This window comes from Pleurodeles waltl, chromosome 1_2, assembly GCF_031143425.1.
Source record: "Pleurodeles waltl isolate 20211129_DDA chromosome 1_2, aPleWal1.hap1.20221129, whole genome shotgun sequence".
Lineage (NCBI taxonomy): Eukaryota > Metazoa > Chordata > Amphibia > Caudata > Salamandridae > Pleurodeles > Pleurodeles waltl.
This window is the reverse complement of record NC_090437.1, coordinates 1,348,300,068-1,348,318,438: the sequence shown is the minus strand read 5'-3', so window position 1 is coordinate 1,348,318,438 and position 18,371 is coordinate 1,348,300,068. Positions and strand designations below refer to the sequence as shown.

The 18,371-nt window shown below is 53.0% G+C and overlaps 1 protein-coding gene across 2 annotated transcripts in view; it reads right to left on the bottom strand.

Moving 5' to 3' along the window:
- The window catches only part of INTS10 (integrator complex subunit 10), a 309,261-nt gene that overhangs the window by 166,321 nt on the left and 124,569 nt on the right, over window positions 1-18,371 (bottom strand). For both annotated transcript variants that reach the window (XM_069205745.1, XM_069205746.1), the window contains exons 8-10: window positions 14,900-15,069; window positions 12,518-12,651; window positions 7,113-7,266 (exon numbers count right to left, since the gene is read on the bottom strand). In XM_069205745.1, the coding sequence (XP_069061846.1) occupies window positions 7,113-7,266; window positions 12,518-12,651; window positions 14,900-15,069 (458 nt within the window). The remainder of the gene's footprint in view (window positions 1-7,112; window positions 7,267-12,517; window positions 12,652-14,899; window positions 15,070-18,371) is intronic.

Below are 18,371 nucleotides of genomic sequence, written 5' to 3'. Positions count from 1 at the left end.
GCACACCTTATCCTGCTCGGAGTGTGTAACCTTCACCACCTCCTTGAGTAAGCCTTATCCTGCTCAGAGTGTGTAACCTTCACCACCTCCTTCAGCAAGCCTTATCCTGCTCGGAGTGTGTAACCTTCGCCACCTCCTTCAGCACACCTTATCCTGCTCAGAGTGTGTAACCTTCACCACCTCCTTCAGCAAGCCTTATCCTGCTCGGAGTGTGTAACCTTCACCACCTCCTTCAGCAAGCCTTATCCTGCTCGGAGTGTGTAACCTTCACCACCTCCTTGAGTAAGCCTTATCCTGCTCAGAGTGTGTAACCTTCACCACCTCCTTGAGTAAGCCTTATCCTGCTCAGAGTGTGAAACCTTCACCACCTCCTTGAGTAAGCCTTATCCTGCTCAGAGTGTGTAACCTTCACCACCTCCTTGAGTAAGCTATGGTTGGCTTCAAGTGTGTAACCTTCACCACCTCCTTGAGTAAGCTATGGTTGGCTTCAAGTGTGTAACCTTCACCACTTCTTTGAGTAAGCTGTGGTTGGCTTCGAGTGTGTAACCTTCACCACTTCCTTGAGTAAGCTATGGTTGGCTTCAAGTGTGTAACCTTCACCACCTCCTTGAGTAAGCTATGGTTGGCTTCAAGTGTGTAACCTTCACCACCTCCTTGAGTAAGCTATGGTTGGCTTCAAGTGTGTAACCTTCACCACTTCATTGAGTAAGCTGTGGTTGGCTTCGAGTGTGTTACCTTCACCACTTCCTTGAGTAAGCTGTAGTTGGCTTTGAGTGTGTAACCTTCACCACCTCCTTGAGTAAGCCGTGGCCTGCTTTGAGTGTGTAACCCTCATCGCTTCTCGGCAAAAGCCATTAGCCCCTCTGCTGTGTTTCAAACCCTCTCCACCTTATTGAGTGAGCCGCAGCCTGTTTCGAGTGTTTAAACCTCACCACCTCCTTTAGCAAGCCTTGGGATGCTTCGAGTCTGTAACCCTCACCGCTTCCCAGCATAAGCCTAGGACCCTTGTGCTGACGGTCTAACCCGCATCCTCCTTGAGCTTGCCTTATCCTGCTCAGTGTCCAACCCTCACCACACCTCAGGATAAGCCTTGGACCCCTCTGATGAGCATTTAACCCTCATCCCCTCCTTGAGGAAGCCATGGCCTACTTCAAATGTGTACTGCTTCCCAGCATAAGCCTTGGAACCCTCTGTTGAATGTCTAGTCCTCACCAACTCCTTGAGCAACTCGTGGCCTGCTTCAAGCGTGTAACCCTCACATCGTCAAGGCGTAAACGTCGGTCTCCTCCACTGAGCATCTAACCCTCACCACCTCCTTGAGTAAGCCCTGTCCAGCTTTGTGTCTCTAACACTAGCCGTGTCTCATCGTAAGCCTCAGTCTGTGCAGTGTTTAACTCTCACAAGTCCCTTGATTAAGACTGGGCCTGCTCTGCTTTACAGAATGACCGAGCGCGCAAAGTGCTCAGGAGGTGACAGAGGTAATTGAAAGGTCACAACTGAAGCCCCGTAACTGCTAATTAACTTGTCACCACGCGAACCACGTCTCATAGGTGCAACAAAACAACTCATTTGCTTGGTTGGCGTTTCAAATCAACTCAGGGAAAGAGGGAATCACTTCACAATGACCCTTGTTGAACCAGCCTCCCCAACAGGTAATAAGTAATATCTGGGTATCCTGTACTTCTTAGAGAGGTTTACTCACTCTGGGCCCATCTGCTTCAGAGTGCCATTATTTATCTGCAGTGGTTGTCAAGTCTTTCAGCCACTTTAAGGTTCCGAGACCTACAAACCTCAGCTCTGGGATAAGAAGACCACAACACTCAGGCTCTTCTCGTTCCCAGGAGCCATCCACGCACTGTCCCACACCGGTCGCCGGAATGCAGAGGGGTCAGTGGCCAGCAGGACACCCAACAAGCCTTGGCAAATGCAGGAGAAGCATTGTACGAAGTGTTGCAGAAAATGGGGACCAACAAAGTCCAAGGGACACCCCCTTTGCAGGTAGGTCAGTGTAAAGAATTGCCTCCTTGGCATGGTTACCCCCCGACTTTTTGCCTTTGCTGATGCTAAGTTACGATTTGAAAGTGTGCTGAGGTCTGCTAACCAGGCCCCAGCACCAGTGTTCTTTCCCTAACCTGTACTTTTGTATCCACAATTGGCAGACCCTGGCATCCAGATAAGTCCCTTGTAACTGGTACTTCTAGTACCAAGGGCCCTGATGCCAAGGAAGGTCTCTAAGGGCTCCAGCATGTCTTATGCCACCCTAGGAACCCCTCACTCAGTGCTTCACAGCTTGTGTGAGCTGGTGGGGAGAACATGACTAAGTCGACATGGCACTCCCCTCAGGGTGCCATGCCAACCTCACAATGCCTGTGGCATAGGTAAGTCACCCCTCTAGCAGGCCTTACAGCCCTAAGGCAGGGTGCACTATACCACAGGTGAGGGTACCAGTGCATGAGCACTGTGCCCCTACAGTGTCTAAGCAAATCCTTAGATATTGTAAGTGCAGGGTAGCCATATGAGTATATGGTCTGGGAGTCTGTCAAACACGAACTCCACAGCACCATAATGGCTACACTGAAAACTGTGAAGTTTGGTATCAAACTTCTCAGCACATTAAATGCACACTGATGCCAGTGTACATTTTATTGTAACATACACCCCAGAGGGCACCTTAGAGGTGCCCCCTGAAACCTTAACCTACTATCCGTGTAGGCTGACTAGTTTTAGCAGCCTGCCACACACCAGACATGTTGCTGGCCACATGGGGAGAGTGCCTTTATCACTCTGTAGCTAGTAACAAAGCCTGTACTGGGCGGAGGTGCTTCACACCTCCCCCTGCAGGAACTGTAACACTTGGCGGTGAGCCTCAAAGGCTCACCCCCTTTGTTACAACACCCCAGGGCACTCCAGCTAGTGGAGTTGCCTGCCCCCCTCCGGCCACAGCCCCGCTTTTGGCGGCAAGGCCGGAGGAGATAATGAGAAAAACAAGGAGGAGTCACTGGCCAGTCAGGACAGCCCCTAAGGTGTCCTGAGCTGAGGGGACTCTTACTTTTAGAAATCCTCCATCTTGTGGATGGAGGATTCCCCCAATAGGATTAGGGACGTGCCCCCTCCCCACAGGGAGGAGGCACAAAGAGGGTGTAGCCACCCTCAAGGACAGTAGCCACTGGCTACTGCCCTCCCAGACCTAAACACACCCCAAAATTCAGTATTTAGGGGCTCCCCAGAACCTAGGAAACCAGATTCCTGCAACCTTAACAAGAAGAAGGACTGCTGACCTGAAGCCCTGCAGTGAAGACAGAGACGACAACTGCTTTGGCCCCAGCCCTACCAGCCTGTCTCCCAACTTTGAAGAAAACTGCAACAGCAACGCATCCAACAGGGACCAGCGACCTCTGAAGCCTCAGATGACTGCCCTGCAACCGAGGAGCAAGAAACTCCAGTGAACAGCGGCCCTGTTCAACAATCTGCAACTTTCTTGCAACAAAGAAACAACTTTAAGGACTTCACGTTTCCTGCCGGAAGAGTGAGACTTTCCACTCTGCACCCGATGCCCCCAGCTCGACCTGCAGAAAACCAACACTACAGGGAGGACTCCCCGGCGACTGCAAGCCCGTGTGTAGCCAGAGACGACCCCCCTGAGCCCCCACAGCGACCCCTGCAGAGGAAATCCAGAGACGACCCCCCTGAGCCCCCACAGCGACCCCTGAAGAGGAAATCCAGAGACTCCCCCTGACCGCGACTGCCTGGAACCAACGCTTAACCCGCAGCCCCCAGGACCTGAAGGAACCGAACTCCAGTGCAGGAGCGACCCCCAGGCATCCCTCTGCCTGGCCCAGGTGGTGGCTACCCCGAGGAGCCCCCCGTGCCTGTCTACATTGTTGAAGAGACGCCTGTTTGCACTCTGCACCCGGCCGCCCCTGTGCCGCCGAGGGTGTACTTTCTGTGCCTGCTTGTGTCCCCCCCCCGGTGGCCTACAAAAAACCCCTGGTCTGCCCTCTGAGGACGCGGGTACTTACCTGCTGGCAGACTGGAACCAGGGCACCCCTGTTCTCCATTGAAGCCTATGTGTTTTGGGCCCCTCTCTGACCTCTGCACCTGACCGGCCCTGAGCTGCTGGTGTGGTAACTTTGGGGTTGTCTTGAATCCCCAACGGTGGGCTACCTTGGACCCAACTTTGAACCCTGTAAGTGCTTTATTTACCTGAAAAACTAACGAAGACTTACCTCCCCCAGGAACTGTTGATTTTTGCACTGTGTCCACTTTTAAACTAGCTTATTGCCATTTTTGCCAAAAGTGAACATGCTATTGTAATTATTCAAAGTTCCTAGGGTTCCTAAGTGAAATACCTTTCATTTGAAGTATTACTTGTAAATTCTGAACCTGTGTGTGTGTACAACAAATGCTTAACACTACCCTCTGATAAGCCTACTGCTCGACCACACTACCACAAAATAGAGCATTGGAATTATCTCTTTTTGCCACTATCAACCGCTGAGGGGAACCTTTGGACTCTGTGCATACTATCTCTCACTTTGAAATAGCATTTACAGAGCCAACTTCCTACAATCAGGGACAGCCCTCAGCAAGGAGGAGCGCCAGTAGGAATCGACTGACCCCCCCAGGAGGGCCCTCTGGCAACAGGGAGTCACAAGGAGGCCTCAACAGCACACAGAAGATGGATGCCCGCGTTGCAGAGGTTTCAGATAGGATGTCATTCTTAAAGCTGCAGGATCCTGGGGCTTCTTGGAGCTAGGAGGTCTTCAGGCTGAAGAAACAAGGCTTGGTAACGACAGGCAGACGTGGTTCACAGGGGTTCCACTCTCGCAGCTTGAACAAGGGAACACAGTCTTCCCAGTTGCAAGAAAGATCGGTCGGACCTCTGGAGAGCCACAGAAGCACCACTGCCTTGAAGAGTGCGTGGGACAACAGGATCCACAAAAGGGGCCGTTGACGTCGAGGTGCCTGCAGGTGCAGGGAGCGACTCCTTCTCTCCAAGGGAGAGTCCTTCTGGATGCACTTAGTGCAGGCAGAATCATTGTGACTCTGGAGGATGCACGGCCTCAGAGGTTGCAGAGTCCTTGCAATACCCGGAGGCAACGTTGCAGTAGGAGCCCTCCTACCAGTTGCAGTCTTGCCTTGGTTCCTGGTGAAGCTCAGCAGTAGTTCTAGTGTCCATGTCGCAGAGGCAGTCTTGAAGACAAAGTCTTGACAAACCTAGGGTCCCACACTAAGGAGAACCCTTAAGTAACCCAGGAAAGGGGTTAGGCTGCTACTGTGGTGACCCACCTATCAGATGGGGTCAGGGACGGCATCTACCTGGCCTAACCAGTCAGATACTCCCAGGGGCCTCTGCTCATCTTTTTTCCAAGATGGCAGAAGCAAGTGAACACCTGGCAGCGTGGACATCTCCCTAGTGGAGGAGCTGGGCCTGGGGGTGGTCACTCCCCTGTCTTTTGTTTTTGCGCCACAGCTGGAGTTGGGGGCTATTGCACTAGTGGAAACCAGTTTACGCAAGGAGGGCACCAAATGTGCCCTTAAAAGCAGCCTGGTGGAGCTCTCAAGCACCCCCACCCTAGCCCAGAGAAATCTATTTCTATAGGAGGTGATGATACCTCTCTGCTACAGGAAATCTATTGTCCTGCCTTCTCCTGCCCGAGTTAAGCTCAGCAGCAGTGACTGAGGTTGGAAGCAGCACAGGCTTGCATGCAGTCCCTGTAAGGCTGGAGAGGCAGACTTGGGGGATCCTCTGAGGAACCCACAAAGTACTTGGTATCATGCAACTAGCACAGGAATCGGTGTTGTTGCATGATTCCAACATGTTTGATACAAAGCATGACTAAGTTCGGGGAAGCCTTTATGAAGTACGACATCTTGTAATGACCAGTGTCCACTACAAACCTTAAGATGGCTTCCCCGCACTTACATAGCCCAGCGAATGGAGTCTGGTGTTTGTAGAGGTACCTCTGCTCATGCAGGGGTACCCTCACACTTAGATCCATGCACTGTACTCTTTGGCTGAAGGGCCTATCTTAGGGGTGAGTTATAGGGTCAAAGTGTAGAGACCGCAATAGACATATCTGGGGTGAAAGATGCATGCACCTTTTCACACAGGCTGCAGCGGCAGGCCTGCAGACACAGTTTGCACGGGCTCCTATGGGTGGCATAATGCATGCTGCAGCCCATGGGGCAACACCCTGGGTACCTAAGTACTATATAGTAGGGACTTACAGGGGTACACTAGTATGCCAATTCCGGGGTGTACAAAGTACTCACCAAACCAAATTTAGGGGAGAGAACACCGAAATTGGGTTCCTGGTTAGCAGGATCCCAGTGTACTACAGTCAAACACACTGACACCAGACAAAAGGTGGCATAACTATTTCAGAAAGATACTCCTTTCCACTGAAGCACTACAGGAGCGAAAACATCACAGGAGTGGATGTGACCAGTAGTTCAAAGAACAGGAACCCAGGAGGACTGAAACTACTGCATTAGCACCAATTTAAGTCGTGTTACCAATGGGCAGTAGTAGTAAGACCGACCTCAGTCCTGCTCTCCAAGGAGGGGGGGAGGAGAGGGGAGGAAGTGACATAATGCCTCTGAGCCCACTCAGAGTCAGTGGCTAGAAGGACATCAGGGCCAGTCGTGTGGCTTAGGCCAGCTAGTCATGGCAACAGACAGTATCATGCCTGCTTCCAGCCTGCAAGTGGAGAGAAACACACCCTGGACAGGAGAGTTGCTGCATCCACACCCCAGGGTCAGGAGAACCTCAGGATGCTGCGGAGCAAAGGCCTCAGCGCCTGGATGCCCTCACGGGTGAAAGTAGCACCGATTAAAGGCGCTCTCATGCTGATACGGGGAGCCTGGCACTGATAATGGGCACCGCGGCTGAAGAACACCCTCACTGCCCGATGCTGTTTATGTTTCAGGAAAATGAAGAAACCCAAACCCCCTAAAGGGACATCAGCAGACCACACGTAAACGCGCAGCAGCAATGATAAAACCGGTGTTAGCAGTGGCCTTACCACAAACTACCACGCCAAGGATACAGAACTCATCATTCCCTCCCCACGGGCAGCGAGGGTGAACGTGAAAACAGAAGCTTTTACCTTTCTCCAGCGGCTCCGCCGAGTGCAGCAGCTCCCAGCTCTCTTTGGCCAGTTTGAAGCTGTCCAGCAGTTCCGCAGAGTTGGGAAATTCAGTTTTATTCATTATTACGTGTCGGTTCCGGCCCTTTCCAGAAGCTTCTTCATCATCCGAGCTCTGTCCACGAAGAAAAGTTAAAAAACAAACTCATTTATATGCAATGCAGACTAAATACATTTCACACACGAGAACCGCAGCATCTGCAGCTCACAGTAAGAAACCGGGGTTCTTGGCCCACGGAATCCCTCATCTTCATCAGTCAGTAAAATAATAACAGAAATAAAGAAAAGGGTTGTGTGGGCTGCGGTCATCTGTTCGTAGCTTGTCATGCTGCGGATTCACATGCCCCGCACACTCCTGCCATTCAGTGCTGGGCAAGGACTTCTGCAAGATGCTTTTCTCCGAAGAAGTCTGGTCTTGTGACATCTTAAGACTCCTCCCTTAAGCCCCCAAAGCAGCAGGATGGAGACTCCACCTCGGATCGGGCCCGTCCCTAAACGAGTAAGGGACGTTAATGGCGTGTAGCGAAGCAGGATAGCAGAAGTGTACGGTGCACGGTGAACACATGTTATTTTAAATTAGCAACATCTGGAGGGCGAACGTGAATCTACAGCACTGCAAGCTAGAAACGGGTAATTACAGGATAAGTAACATTTCCCGTTTGTAGCAAGTGCTACTGCACAACACATGCTTTGCACAGACCATAAAGCAGGACGTGAACATGAAGAGCGGCGGCTGGTGAGCAGATGTAGGATGAAGAGCGTCGGCTGGTGAGCAGATGTAGGATGAAGAGCGTCGGCTGGTGAGCAGATGTAGGATGAAGAGCGTCGGCTGGTGAGCAGATGTAGGATGAAGAGCGTCGGCTGGTGAGCAGATGTAGGATGAAGAGCGTCGGCTGGTGAGCAGATGTAGGATGAAGAGCGTCGGCTGGTGAGCAGATGTAGGATGAAGAGCGGCGGCTGGTGAGCAGATGTAGGATGAGGAGCGGCGGCTGGTGAGCAGATGTAGGATGAGGAGCGGCGGCTGGTCAGCAGATGTAGGATGAAGAGCGGCGGCTGGTCAGCAGATGTAGGATGAAGAGCGGCGGCTGGCGAGCAGATGTAGGATGAAGAGCGGCGGCTGGTGAGCAGATGTAGGATGGTGAGCAGATGTAGGATGAAGAGCGGCGGCTGGTGAGCAGATGTAGGATGAAGAGTGGCGGCTGGTGAGCAGATGTAGGGTGAAGAGCGGCAGCTGGTGAGCAGATGTAGGATGAAGAGCGGCGGCTGGTGAGCAGATGTAGGATGAAGAGCGGCGGCTGGTGAGCAGATGTAGGATGAAGAGCGGTGGCTGGTGAGCAGATGTAGGATGAAGAGCGGCAGCTGGTGAGCAGATGTAGGATGAAGAGCGGCAGCTGGTGAGCAGATGTAGGATGAAGAGCGGCAGCTGGTGAGCAGATGTAGGGAGAGGAGCGGCGGCTGGTGAGCAGATGTAGGATGAAGAGCGGCGGCTGGTGAGCAGATGTAGGATGAAGAGCGGCGGCTGGTGAGCAGATGTAGGATGAAGAGCGGCGGCTGGTGAGCAGATGTAGGATGAAGAGCGGCGGCTGGTGAGCAGATGTCGGATGAAGAGCGGCGGCTGGTGAGCAGATGTAGGATGAAGAGCGTCGGCTGGTGAGCAGATGTAGGATGAAGAGCGTCGGCTGGTGAACAGATGTAGGATGAAGAGCGTCGGCTGGTGAGCAGATGTAGGATGAAGAGCGTCGGCTGGTGAGCAGATGTAGGATGAAGAGCGTCGGCTGGTGAGCAGATGTAGGATGAAGAGCGGCGGCTGGTGAGCAGATGTAGGATGAAGAGCGGCGGCTGGTGAGCAGATGTAGGATGAAGAGCGGCAGCTGGTGAGCAGATGTAGGATGAAGAGCGGCAGCTGGTGAGCAGATGTAGGATGAAGAGCGGCAGCTGGTGAGCAGATGTAGGATGAAGAGCGGCGGCTGGTGAGCAGATGTAGGGAGAGGAGCGGCGGCTGGTGAGCAGATGTAGGATGAAGAGCGGCGGCTGGTGAGCAGATGTAGGATGAAGAGCGGCGGCTGGTGAGCAGATGTAGGATGAAGAGCGGCGGCTGGTGAGCAGATGTAGGATGAAGAGCGGCGGCTGGTGAGCAGATGTAGGATGGTGAGCAGATGTAGGATGAAGAGCGGCGGCTGGTGAGCAGATGTAGGATGAAGAGTGGCGGCTGGTGAGCAGATGTAGGGTGAAGAGCGGCAGCTGGTGAGCAGATGTAGGATGAAGAGCGGCGGCTGGTGAGCAGATGTAGGATGAAGAGCGGCGGCTGGTGAGCAGATGTAGGATGAAGAGCGGCGGCTGGTGAGCAGATGTAGGATGAAGAGCGGCAGCTGGTGAGCAGATGTAGGATGAAGAGCGGCAGCTGGTGAGCAGATGTAGGGAGAGGAGCGGCGGCTGGTGAGCAGATGTAGGATGAAGAGCGGCAGCTGGTGAGCAGATGTAGGGAGAGGAGCGGCGGCTGGTGAGCAGATGTAGGATGAAGAGCAGCAGCTGGTGAGCAGATGTAGGGAGAGGAGCGGCGGCTGGTGAGCAGATGTAGGATGAAGAGCGGCGGCTGGTGAGCAGATGTAGGATGAAGAGCGGCGGCTGGTGAGCAGATGTAGGATGAAGAGCGGCGGCAGGTGAGCAGATGTAGGATGAAGAGCGGCGGCTGGTGAGCAGATGTAGGATGAAGAGCGGCGGCTGGTGAGCAGATGTAGGATGAAGAGCGGCGGCTGGTGAGCAGATGTAGGGAGAGGAGCGGCAGCTGGTGAGCAGATGTAGGGTGAAGAGCGGCGGCTGGTGAGCAGATGTAGGATGAAGAGCGGCGGCTGGTGAGCAGATGTAGGGAGAGGAGCGGCGGCTGGTGAGCAAATGTAGGATGAAGAGCGTCGGCTGGTGAGCAGATGTAGGGAGAGGAGGGGCGGCTGGTGAGCAGATGTAGGGAGAAGAGCGGCGGCTGGTGAGCAGATGTAGGATGAAGAGCGGCAGCTGGTGAGCAGATGTAGGATGAAGAGCGGCGGCTGGTGAGCAGATGTAGGATGAAGAGCGGCGGCTGGTGAGCAGATGTAGGGAGAGGAGCGGCGGCTGGTGAGCAGATGTAGGATGAAGAGCGTCGGCTGGTGAGCAGATGTAGGATGAAGAGCGTCGGCTGGTGAGCAGATGTAGGATGAAGAGCGGCGGCTGGTGAGCAGATGTAGGGAGAGGAGCGGCGGCTGGTGAGCAGATGTAGGATGAAGAGCGGCGGCTGGTGAGCAGATGTAGGGAGAGGAGCGGCGGCTGGTGAGCAGATGTAGGATGAAGAGCGGCGGCTGGTGAGATCTACTTGGAGCTCTAAACCACTCTCAGCTGATCCTAAATGGTTCACAGTCAGACACAGGTGGCATCAAGCAGGAGGTCCCGGAAAGACAGGTATCGTGGACTAAACGCAGCTGCCCCCGTCATCAAACTCCAAAGGAACAGCAACGGCAGAGGCTTCAAAGAAAACCACCCAGACAATAGCAACCCGGGAAAATGTCAAGAGAGCCAACAGATGAAGAGGGCGGACCCAACCCCACTTTCTGTTGTAATATTAGCGTTAGCTCTTCCAGACAGCTAGAGTTACAGTGACACCTAATAATCGTCTCGAATATTTACTAATGCACAGATCCACTTCCCAAACAGTCTTAAAAACAGTTTCAACATATTAAACATCTTCACCAGCCGGGAAGATCTTCCAAAGGTGAATATTTGAGGAAGGGGCCGCAGCTGTCCTAAGTAGAAGAATATCCAGAGCCAGGATCTGCTGAGCTCAAGAACCCCAAGCCAAGGGTGTCGCGTGGACCCCGAACATGACAGCCAAGGGTGTCTGTCGCGTGGACCCCGAACATGGCAGCCAAGGGTGTCGCGTGGACCCCAAACATGGCAGCCAAGGGTGTCGCGTGGACCCCAAACATGGCAGCCAAGGGTGTCGCGTGGACCCCAAACATGGCAGCCAAGGGTGTCGCGTGGACCCCAAACATGGCAGCCAAGGGTGTCGCGTGGACCCCAAACATGGCAGCCAAGGGTGTCGCGTGGACCCCAAACATGGCAGCCAAGGGTGTCGCGTGGACCCCAAACATGGCAGCCAAGGGTGTCTGTCGCGTGGACCCCAAACATGGCAGCCAAGGGTGTCTGTCGCGTGGACCCCAAACATGGCAGCCAAGGGTGTCTGTCGCGTGGACCCCAAACATGGCAGCCAAGGGTGTCTGTCGCGTGGACCCCAAACATGGCAGCCAAGGGTGTCTGTCGCGTGGACCCCAAACATGGCAGCCAAGGGTGTCTGTCGCGTGGACCCCAAACATGGCAGCCAAGGGTGTCTGTCGCGTGGACCCCAAACATGGCAGCCAAGGGTGTCTGTCGCGTGGACCCCGGACCCCAAACATGGCAGCCAAGGGTGTCGCGCGGACCCCAAACATGGCAGCCAAGGGTGTCGCGCGGACCCCAAACATGGCAGCCAAGGGTGTCGCGCGGACCCCAAACATGGCAGCCAAGGGTGTCGCGCGGACCCCAAACATGGCAGCCAAGGGTGTCGCGCGGACCCCAAACATGGCAGCCAAGGGTGTCGCGCGGACCCCAAACATGGCAGCCAAGGGTGTCGCGCGGACCCCAAACATGGCAGCCAAGGGTGTCGCGCGGACCCCAAACATGGCAGCCAAGGGTGTCGCGCGGACCCCAAACATGGCAGCCAAGGGTGTCGCGCGGACCCCAAACATGGCAGCCAAGGGTGTCGCGCGGACCCCAAACACGGCAGCCAAGGGTGTCGCGCGGACCCCAAACACGGCAGCCAAGGGTGTCGCGCGGACCCCAAACACGGCAGCCAAGGGTGTCGCGCGGACCCCAAACATGGCACATGGACCCCAAACATGGCACATGGACCCCAAACATGGCACATGGACCCCAAACATGGCACATGGACCCCAAACATGGCAGCCAAGGGTGTCGCGCGGACCCCAAACATGGAACATGGACCCCGAACATGGCAGCCAAGGGTGTCGCGCGGACCCCAAACATGGAACATGGACCCCGAACATGGCAGCCAAGGGTGTCGCGCGGACCCCAAACATGGAACATGGACCCCGAACATGGCAGCCAAGGGTGTCGCGTGGACCTCGAACATGGCAGCCAAGGGTGTCGCGTCGACACCGAACATGACAGCACCTCTTCACTTAGAAGTCATTGCTTAAACAAAACTGTTAATAACAGAAACCAGATCCAGATATTACACGGCAGATGTTTCCCTCCTGCATTTAAACATTACGAGTCAAAGGGAGAGGCAGGACCTGGGAATAGATCTGCACAAGGAGCAGGGTGACCAGGAAGAAACAAACCATGGTCTTCTCTCTGCCTTCCGGGAGCTTGCGTTTCTTGTGCACATGTTTGCCAGGATCGACCTCTATGTCGCTGAAGGCGTTGGGGACATCTTCCAGGAGGATGAGTGGAACCTGGTTGGGAGTGTTTGTACCTGTGGAAGACAACGTGAAATAAATCATGTCACGTGGTAGCCTCAGAAGTGCGTTAGAGCAACCACGTGCCCTGAAAACAATCCGGCTCTCTAAACACTTGCTTCACAATATTTTATGAAGAAGCCCCCCCTAAGCGGAGAGCCACTGACAAAGATATCTGAAATAAAACATTCATGACAAGAATGTATGACAATACAAAATAATAACAATCTGAATTACAAGAAACAATTATAATAATCCTTGATCATGAAAAGAATAATTTATATTCCAAAATGACCACTGATAATAACAAAAAATACAATACAAATAATTCGCTCCGTGTAATCTGCCCCTGGGGTTCAGTCATATACACAACCCTGCGCTCTGGTTACGCATCTCCTTCACTCTGTACGTTCAGTGTGACACATTCAGGGGCGACGGTGCCAGGAAGCACCTCAACATGCAACGTGGGAGCCACTCGTCCTGGAACAAGAGGATATTTATAACACGCCCGATTGTCTCCAACCCTGGTCCGCAGACAACCCTTTAACACTGTCGCGCGTCTGCATCCTAGTTGTAATGTAACACAACATACGGGGCAGTAATGGGACTGGACGGCACAAGCCAGCGGAGAGTTTCACATTAGATGGCTGTGGCAAAGTGCATCACAAGAGCGCAATAAATACATATTCTGCTTCACACCAACATGTATGGTTTGTTTGTTGTACAGGACATCGCCCAACACTCGTATGCAGCCCAGATATGCTGGGAGCCGCCTGTCTTCGGCTAGTAACAATACTGGCCCCCAGGATTCGGCACAGCACAGCACAGCACACCACAGCACAGCACAGCACACCACAGCACACCACAGCACACCACAGCACACCACACCACAGCACACCACAGCACACCACAGCACAGCACAGCACAGCACAGCACAGCACACCACAGCACACCACAGCACAGCACACCACAGCACACCACAGCACAGCACACCACAGCACAGCACAGCACACCACACCACAGCACACCACACCACAGCACAGCACAGCACACCACAGCACAGCACAGCACACCACAGCACACCACAGCACACCACAGCACAGCACACCACAGCACACCACAGCACACCACAGCACACCACAGCACAGCACAGCACAGCACACCACAGCACACCACAGCACAGCACACCACACAGGTGACAACACAAACAGAGCAGCTGCCAAGGGGCTCCCGACAGCTCACCGACAAGGGCATCCCAGTCTGGACACAAATCCATCACTAAACCCTGCAGAACCCCTGACAGTCCTCCTGATGGACCACAGAGCTGCCAATGCGCGGCCCACATCCCTCGGAAGGAATACATGTATTAATGAATGCAGTCTGCATTCTTCCTTCAGACCCCTCGGAGTCCAGAGTCCCACATCCCTCGGAAGGAAATACATGTATTAATGAATGCAGTCTGCATTCTTCCTTCAGACCCCTCGGAGTCCAGAGTCCCACATCCCTCGGAAGGAAATACATGTATTAATGAATGCAGTCTGCATTCTTCCTTCAGACCCCTCGGAGTCCAGAGTCCCACATCCCTCGGAAGGAAATACATGTATTAATGAATGCAGTCTGCATTCTTCCTTCAGACCCCTCGGAGTCCAGAGTCCCACACCCCTCGGAAGGAATACATGTATTAATGAATGCAGTCTGCATTCTTCCTTCAGACCCCTCGGAGTCCAGAGTCCCACATCCCTCGGAAGGAAATACATGTATTAATGAATGCAGTCTGCATTCTTCCTTCAGACCCCTCGGAGTCCAGAGTCCCACATCCCTCGGAAGGAAATACATGTATTAATGAATGCAGTCTGCATTCTTCCTTCAGACCCCTCGGAGTCCAGAGTCCCACATCCCTCGGAAGGAATACATGTATTAATGAATGCAGTCTGCATTCTTCCTTCAGACCCCTCGGAGTCCAGAGTCCCACATCCCTCAGAAGGAAATACATGTATTAATGAATGCAGTCTGCATTCTTCCTTCAGACCCCTCGGAGTCCAGAGTCCCACACCCCTCGGAAGGAATACATGTATTAATGAATGCAGTCTGCATTCTTCCTTCAGACCCCTCGGAGTCCAGAGTCCCACATCCCTCGTAAGGAATACATGTATTAATGAATGCAGTCTGCATTCTGCATTCAGACCCCTCGGAGTCCAGAGTCTGGGTTACTGCGGGTTCATGGTTGGTGGGGCTGACTCTTAAGAAAGCAGAGAGTAAACCCACCGTGGAAGAGCGAGGGCTGGATGCCACTGACATACTGGAAGGCGCTCTTGAAGAACACGAGGAGCGTACAGTACACCACCTGGTTCTTGTACTTGGAATGCGCTTCACTGTCAAAGTTACTGATGTATCTGCACAGGTCCTTCATTCTGTGGAACACATCTCCAAAACTCCTGAAGAAAGACAGAAAACAGTCTTGAGAAGACCGACAACGGCAGAGACACAAAATAACTCAAAACAAGGTGTACATCTGCACAGGCATCGTTTGCAATGGATTCTGCAAGAAGTTGTTTTATCTCTTGTCCCAACAGAACCATTGGCTAAATATCTCATGTCGACATCTAAATGTGCAGGAGCTTCTGAGGTCTGAAGCCTGTGGCCAAGGTCACTCCTCCTTCCCGAGACACCGTGGGCTCTCAGGCAGCCACGTACGCCACTCCTCTAAGAGACCGCGTGGAGACCTTCGAGGGAAAGAGGGACAGGTACAGGTAGGAAGAGAGGGAAGTCTAAGAGTGATGGACTGAGCCACAGAGGGAGAAGCACAGAGTGAAAGAGGTGGTAGAGACGAGGGCGTGTGTGACACCAGGACGCGTCTGCTTCTCTATTAACACGTGCTGCTTTTACAACATGTTGAGGTTCAACAAGGTAAGAGGCGAAGCCTCCCGTGAGGATAGAGAAAGCTCTTCAGATGCGCCCATAGAGACCGTGCTCCATTCAACAACGTTTAAAGCACAGAAGGGGCCACTGTCAGCTGCGGGCAGCCAAGTACCTGGGGGGCCCTTTCCTTACACTAAGTTTGTATTATAAAGGACACCAGAAGCAAGCCAAATATTAGAACAATATTGAAAGGAAGGTTGAGAATGAATCAATGAAAACCAATTCTGATTTTAAACACAAATAAATGAGGAGAAACAGGAGAGCAACTTAAGAGGCCCGCCCAGATCAAATACAAAGGAAGTCATCATTCTCACCAGAATGTCACTGCCACAGAATCCAGTGTGAGCAGCTTAATGGGAATGAGCACTTATAATGGATGTCCGAGATATCGCTCGGATATGTGACCTGAAACTAGCCGATGCTGGTGTACATACCAACCCTGGAGTGTCGACTGGAACCTGTCTTAGGCTGAGACTTTACATTCCGGGCTGAGCTGTCTCTTCTCTACACACAACGCTACAGCTTGTCTCGCTCGGACGAGGTTAAGTCACGTCAGTGCCCAGCACAACACAGAGACTCAAATGTGACTGGGAATATGAATGTGAAAGACAAAGTGTTTATTCCTAAACAGAGACCTACCACGAGAGAGACAATGTTATTAATTCCATTACTTCTATAGAGATGTTATGGATTGTAGGAAGTTGGCTCTGTATTTACAATCTCAAAGTGAGAGATAGAGTGCAGAGAGTCCAAGGGTTCCCCTTAGAGGTCAGATTGTGACAACATTAGATAATTCTAATGCTCTATTTTGTGGTAGTGTGGTCGAGCAGTAGGCGTATCAGAGGGTAGTGTTAAGCATTTGTTGTACACACACAGGCAATAAATGAGGAACACACACGCAAAGAATTACTCCAGGCCAATAGTTATATATAGAAAAATATATTTTCTTAATTAATTTTTAGAACCACAAGTTCAAGATTTGAAGTAAATACATAAAATACAAGGTACTCCACACAGGTAAGTTAGGAACTTTGAATTAAAGCAATAGCATACACAGTTTTAGTAAAAATGGCAATAAGCTATTTTAAAAGTGGACACGGCAAAAATCAACAGTTCCTGGGGAAGTTAAGTATTGTTTGGATTGTGAGGTAAGTAAGACACTTACAAGTCTCAGTTCCTGGGCATAGGCAGCCCACCGCTGGGGGTTCAGGCCAACCCAAAAGTTACCAGACCAGCAGCTCAGGGCCGGTCAGGTGCAGAGGTCAAAGAGGTGCCCAAAACACATAGGCACCTATGGAGAACAGGGGTGCTCCAGTTCCAGTCTGCCAGCAGGTAAGTACCTGCGTCCTCAGGGCAGACCAGGGGGGGTTTTGTAAAGCACTGGGGGGGGGGGGGGGGGGGGGGCAGTAGGCACACAAAACACAGCCTTAGCGGCACAGGGGCGGCCGGGTGCAGTGTGCAAACCAGCCATCGGGTTTTGCATTGGGTTTAATGGAGGGACTCGGGGGTCACTCTAGCGGTACAGGCAGGGCACAGGGGGGCTTCTCGGGCCAGCCACCACCTGGGCTAGGCAGAGGGTCGTCTGGGGGGTCACTCCTGCACTGAAGTTCGGTTCCTTCCGGTTCTAGGGGCTGCGGGTGCAGTGTTGGTTCCAGGCATCGGGTCCATTGTTACAGGCAGTCTCGGTCAGGGGGAGCCTCTGGATTCTCTCTGCAGGCGTCGCAGGGGGGGGGGGGATCATCTCGGGCTGCTCACGGGGTCGCAGTTGGCGGGGAGTCCTCCCTGTGGTGTTGATTCTCTGGATCGCGAGCCGGGGGCGTCGGGTGCAGGGTGTGAAGTCTCACGCTTCCGGCAGGAAGTGTGAAGTCTTTGAAATTGTAGAAAAGCTGCAAGTTTGTTGCTGGTTGTTGAGCAAAGCCGCTGCCTATGGGAGTTTCTTGGTCCTGGGATTCAGGGCAGTCCTCTGAGGCTTCAGAGGTCGCTGGTCCCTGTCGAATGCATCACTGGTTGCAGGTTTTCGAGTCAGGAGACAGGCCGGTAGGACTGGGGCCAAAGCAGTTGTCGTCTTCCATCGTCTCTGCAGGCGTGTAGGTCACCAGTCCTTCTTTTTAGTTCAGGTTGCATGAATCTGATTTCCTGGTTTCTGGGGTGCCCCTAAATACTAGATTTAGGAGTGTGTTTAGGTCTGGGAGGGCAGTAGCCAATGGCTACTGTCCTGGAGGGTGGCTACACCCTCTTTGTGCCTCCTCCCTGTGAGGAGGGGGGCACATCCCTAATCCTAGTGGGGGCAGTGTTTGGAGGGGCGGGCATCTCCACTAGCTGGGATGCCCTGGGGTGCTGTAACAAAGGGGGTGAACCTTTGAGGCTCACCACCAGGTGTTTACAGTTCCTGCAGGGGGAGGTGTGAAGCACCTCCACTCAGTGCAGGCTTTGTTCCTGGCCACAGAGTGACAAAGGGCACTCTCCCCATGCGGCCAGCAACTCGTCTGGTTGTGGCAGGCTGGCAGAAACTGGCCAGCCCCATACTAGAAGTCAGATTGGTATTCAGGGGGCATCTCTAAGATGCCCTCTGGGTGCATGTTACAATAAATTGCACACTGGCATCAGTGTGCATTTATTGTGCTGAGAAGTTTGATACCAAGCTTCCCAGTATTCAGTGTAGCCATTATGGAGCTGTGGAGTTCGTTTTTGACAGACTCCCAGACCATATACTCTTATGGCTACCCTGCACTTACAATGTCTAAGGTTTTGCTTAGACACTGTAGGGGCATAGTGCTCATGCACATATGCCCTCACCTGTGGTATAGTGCACCCTGCC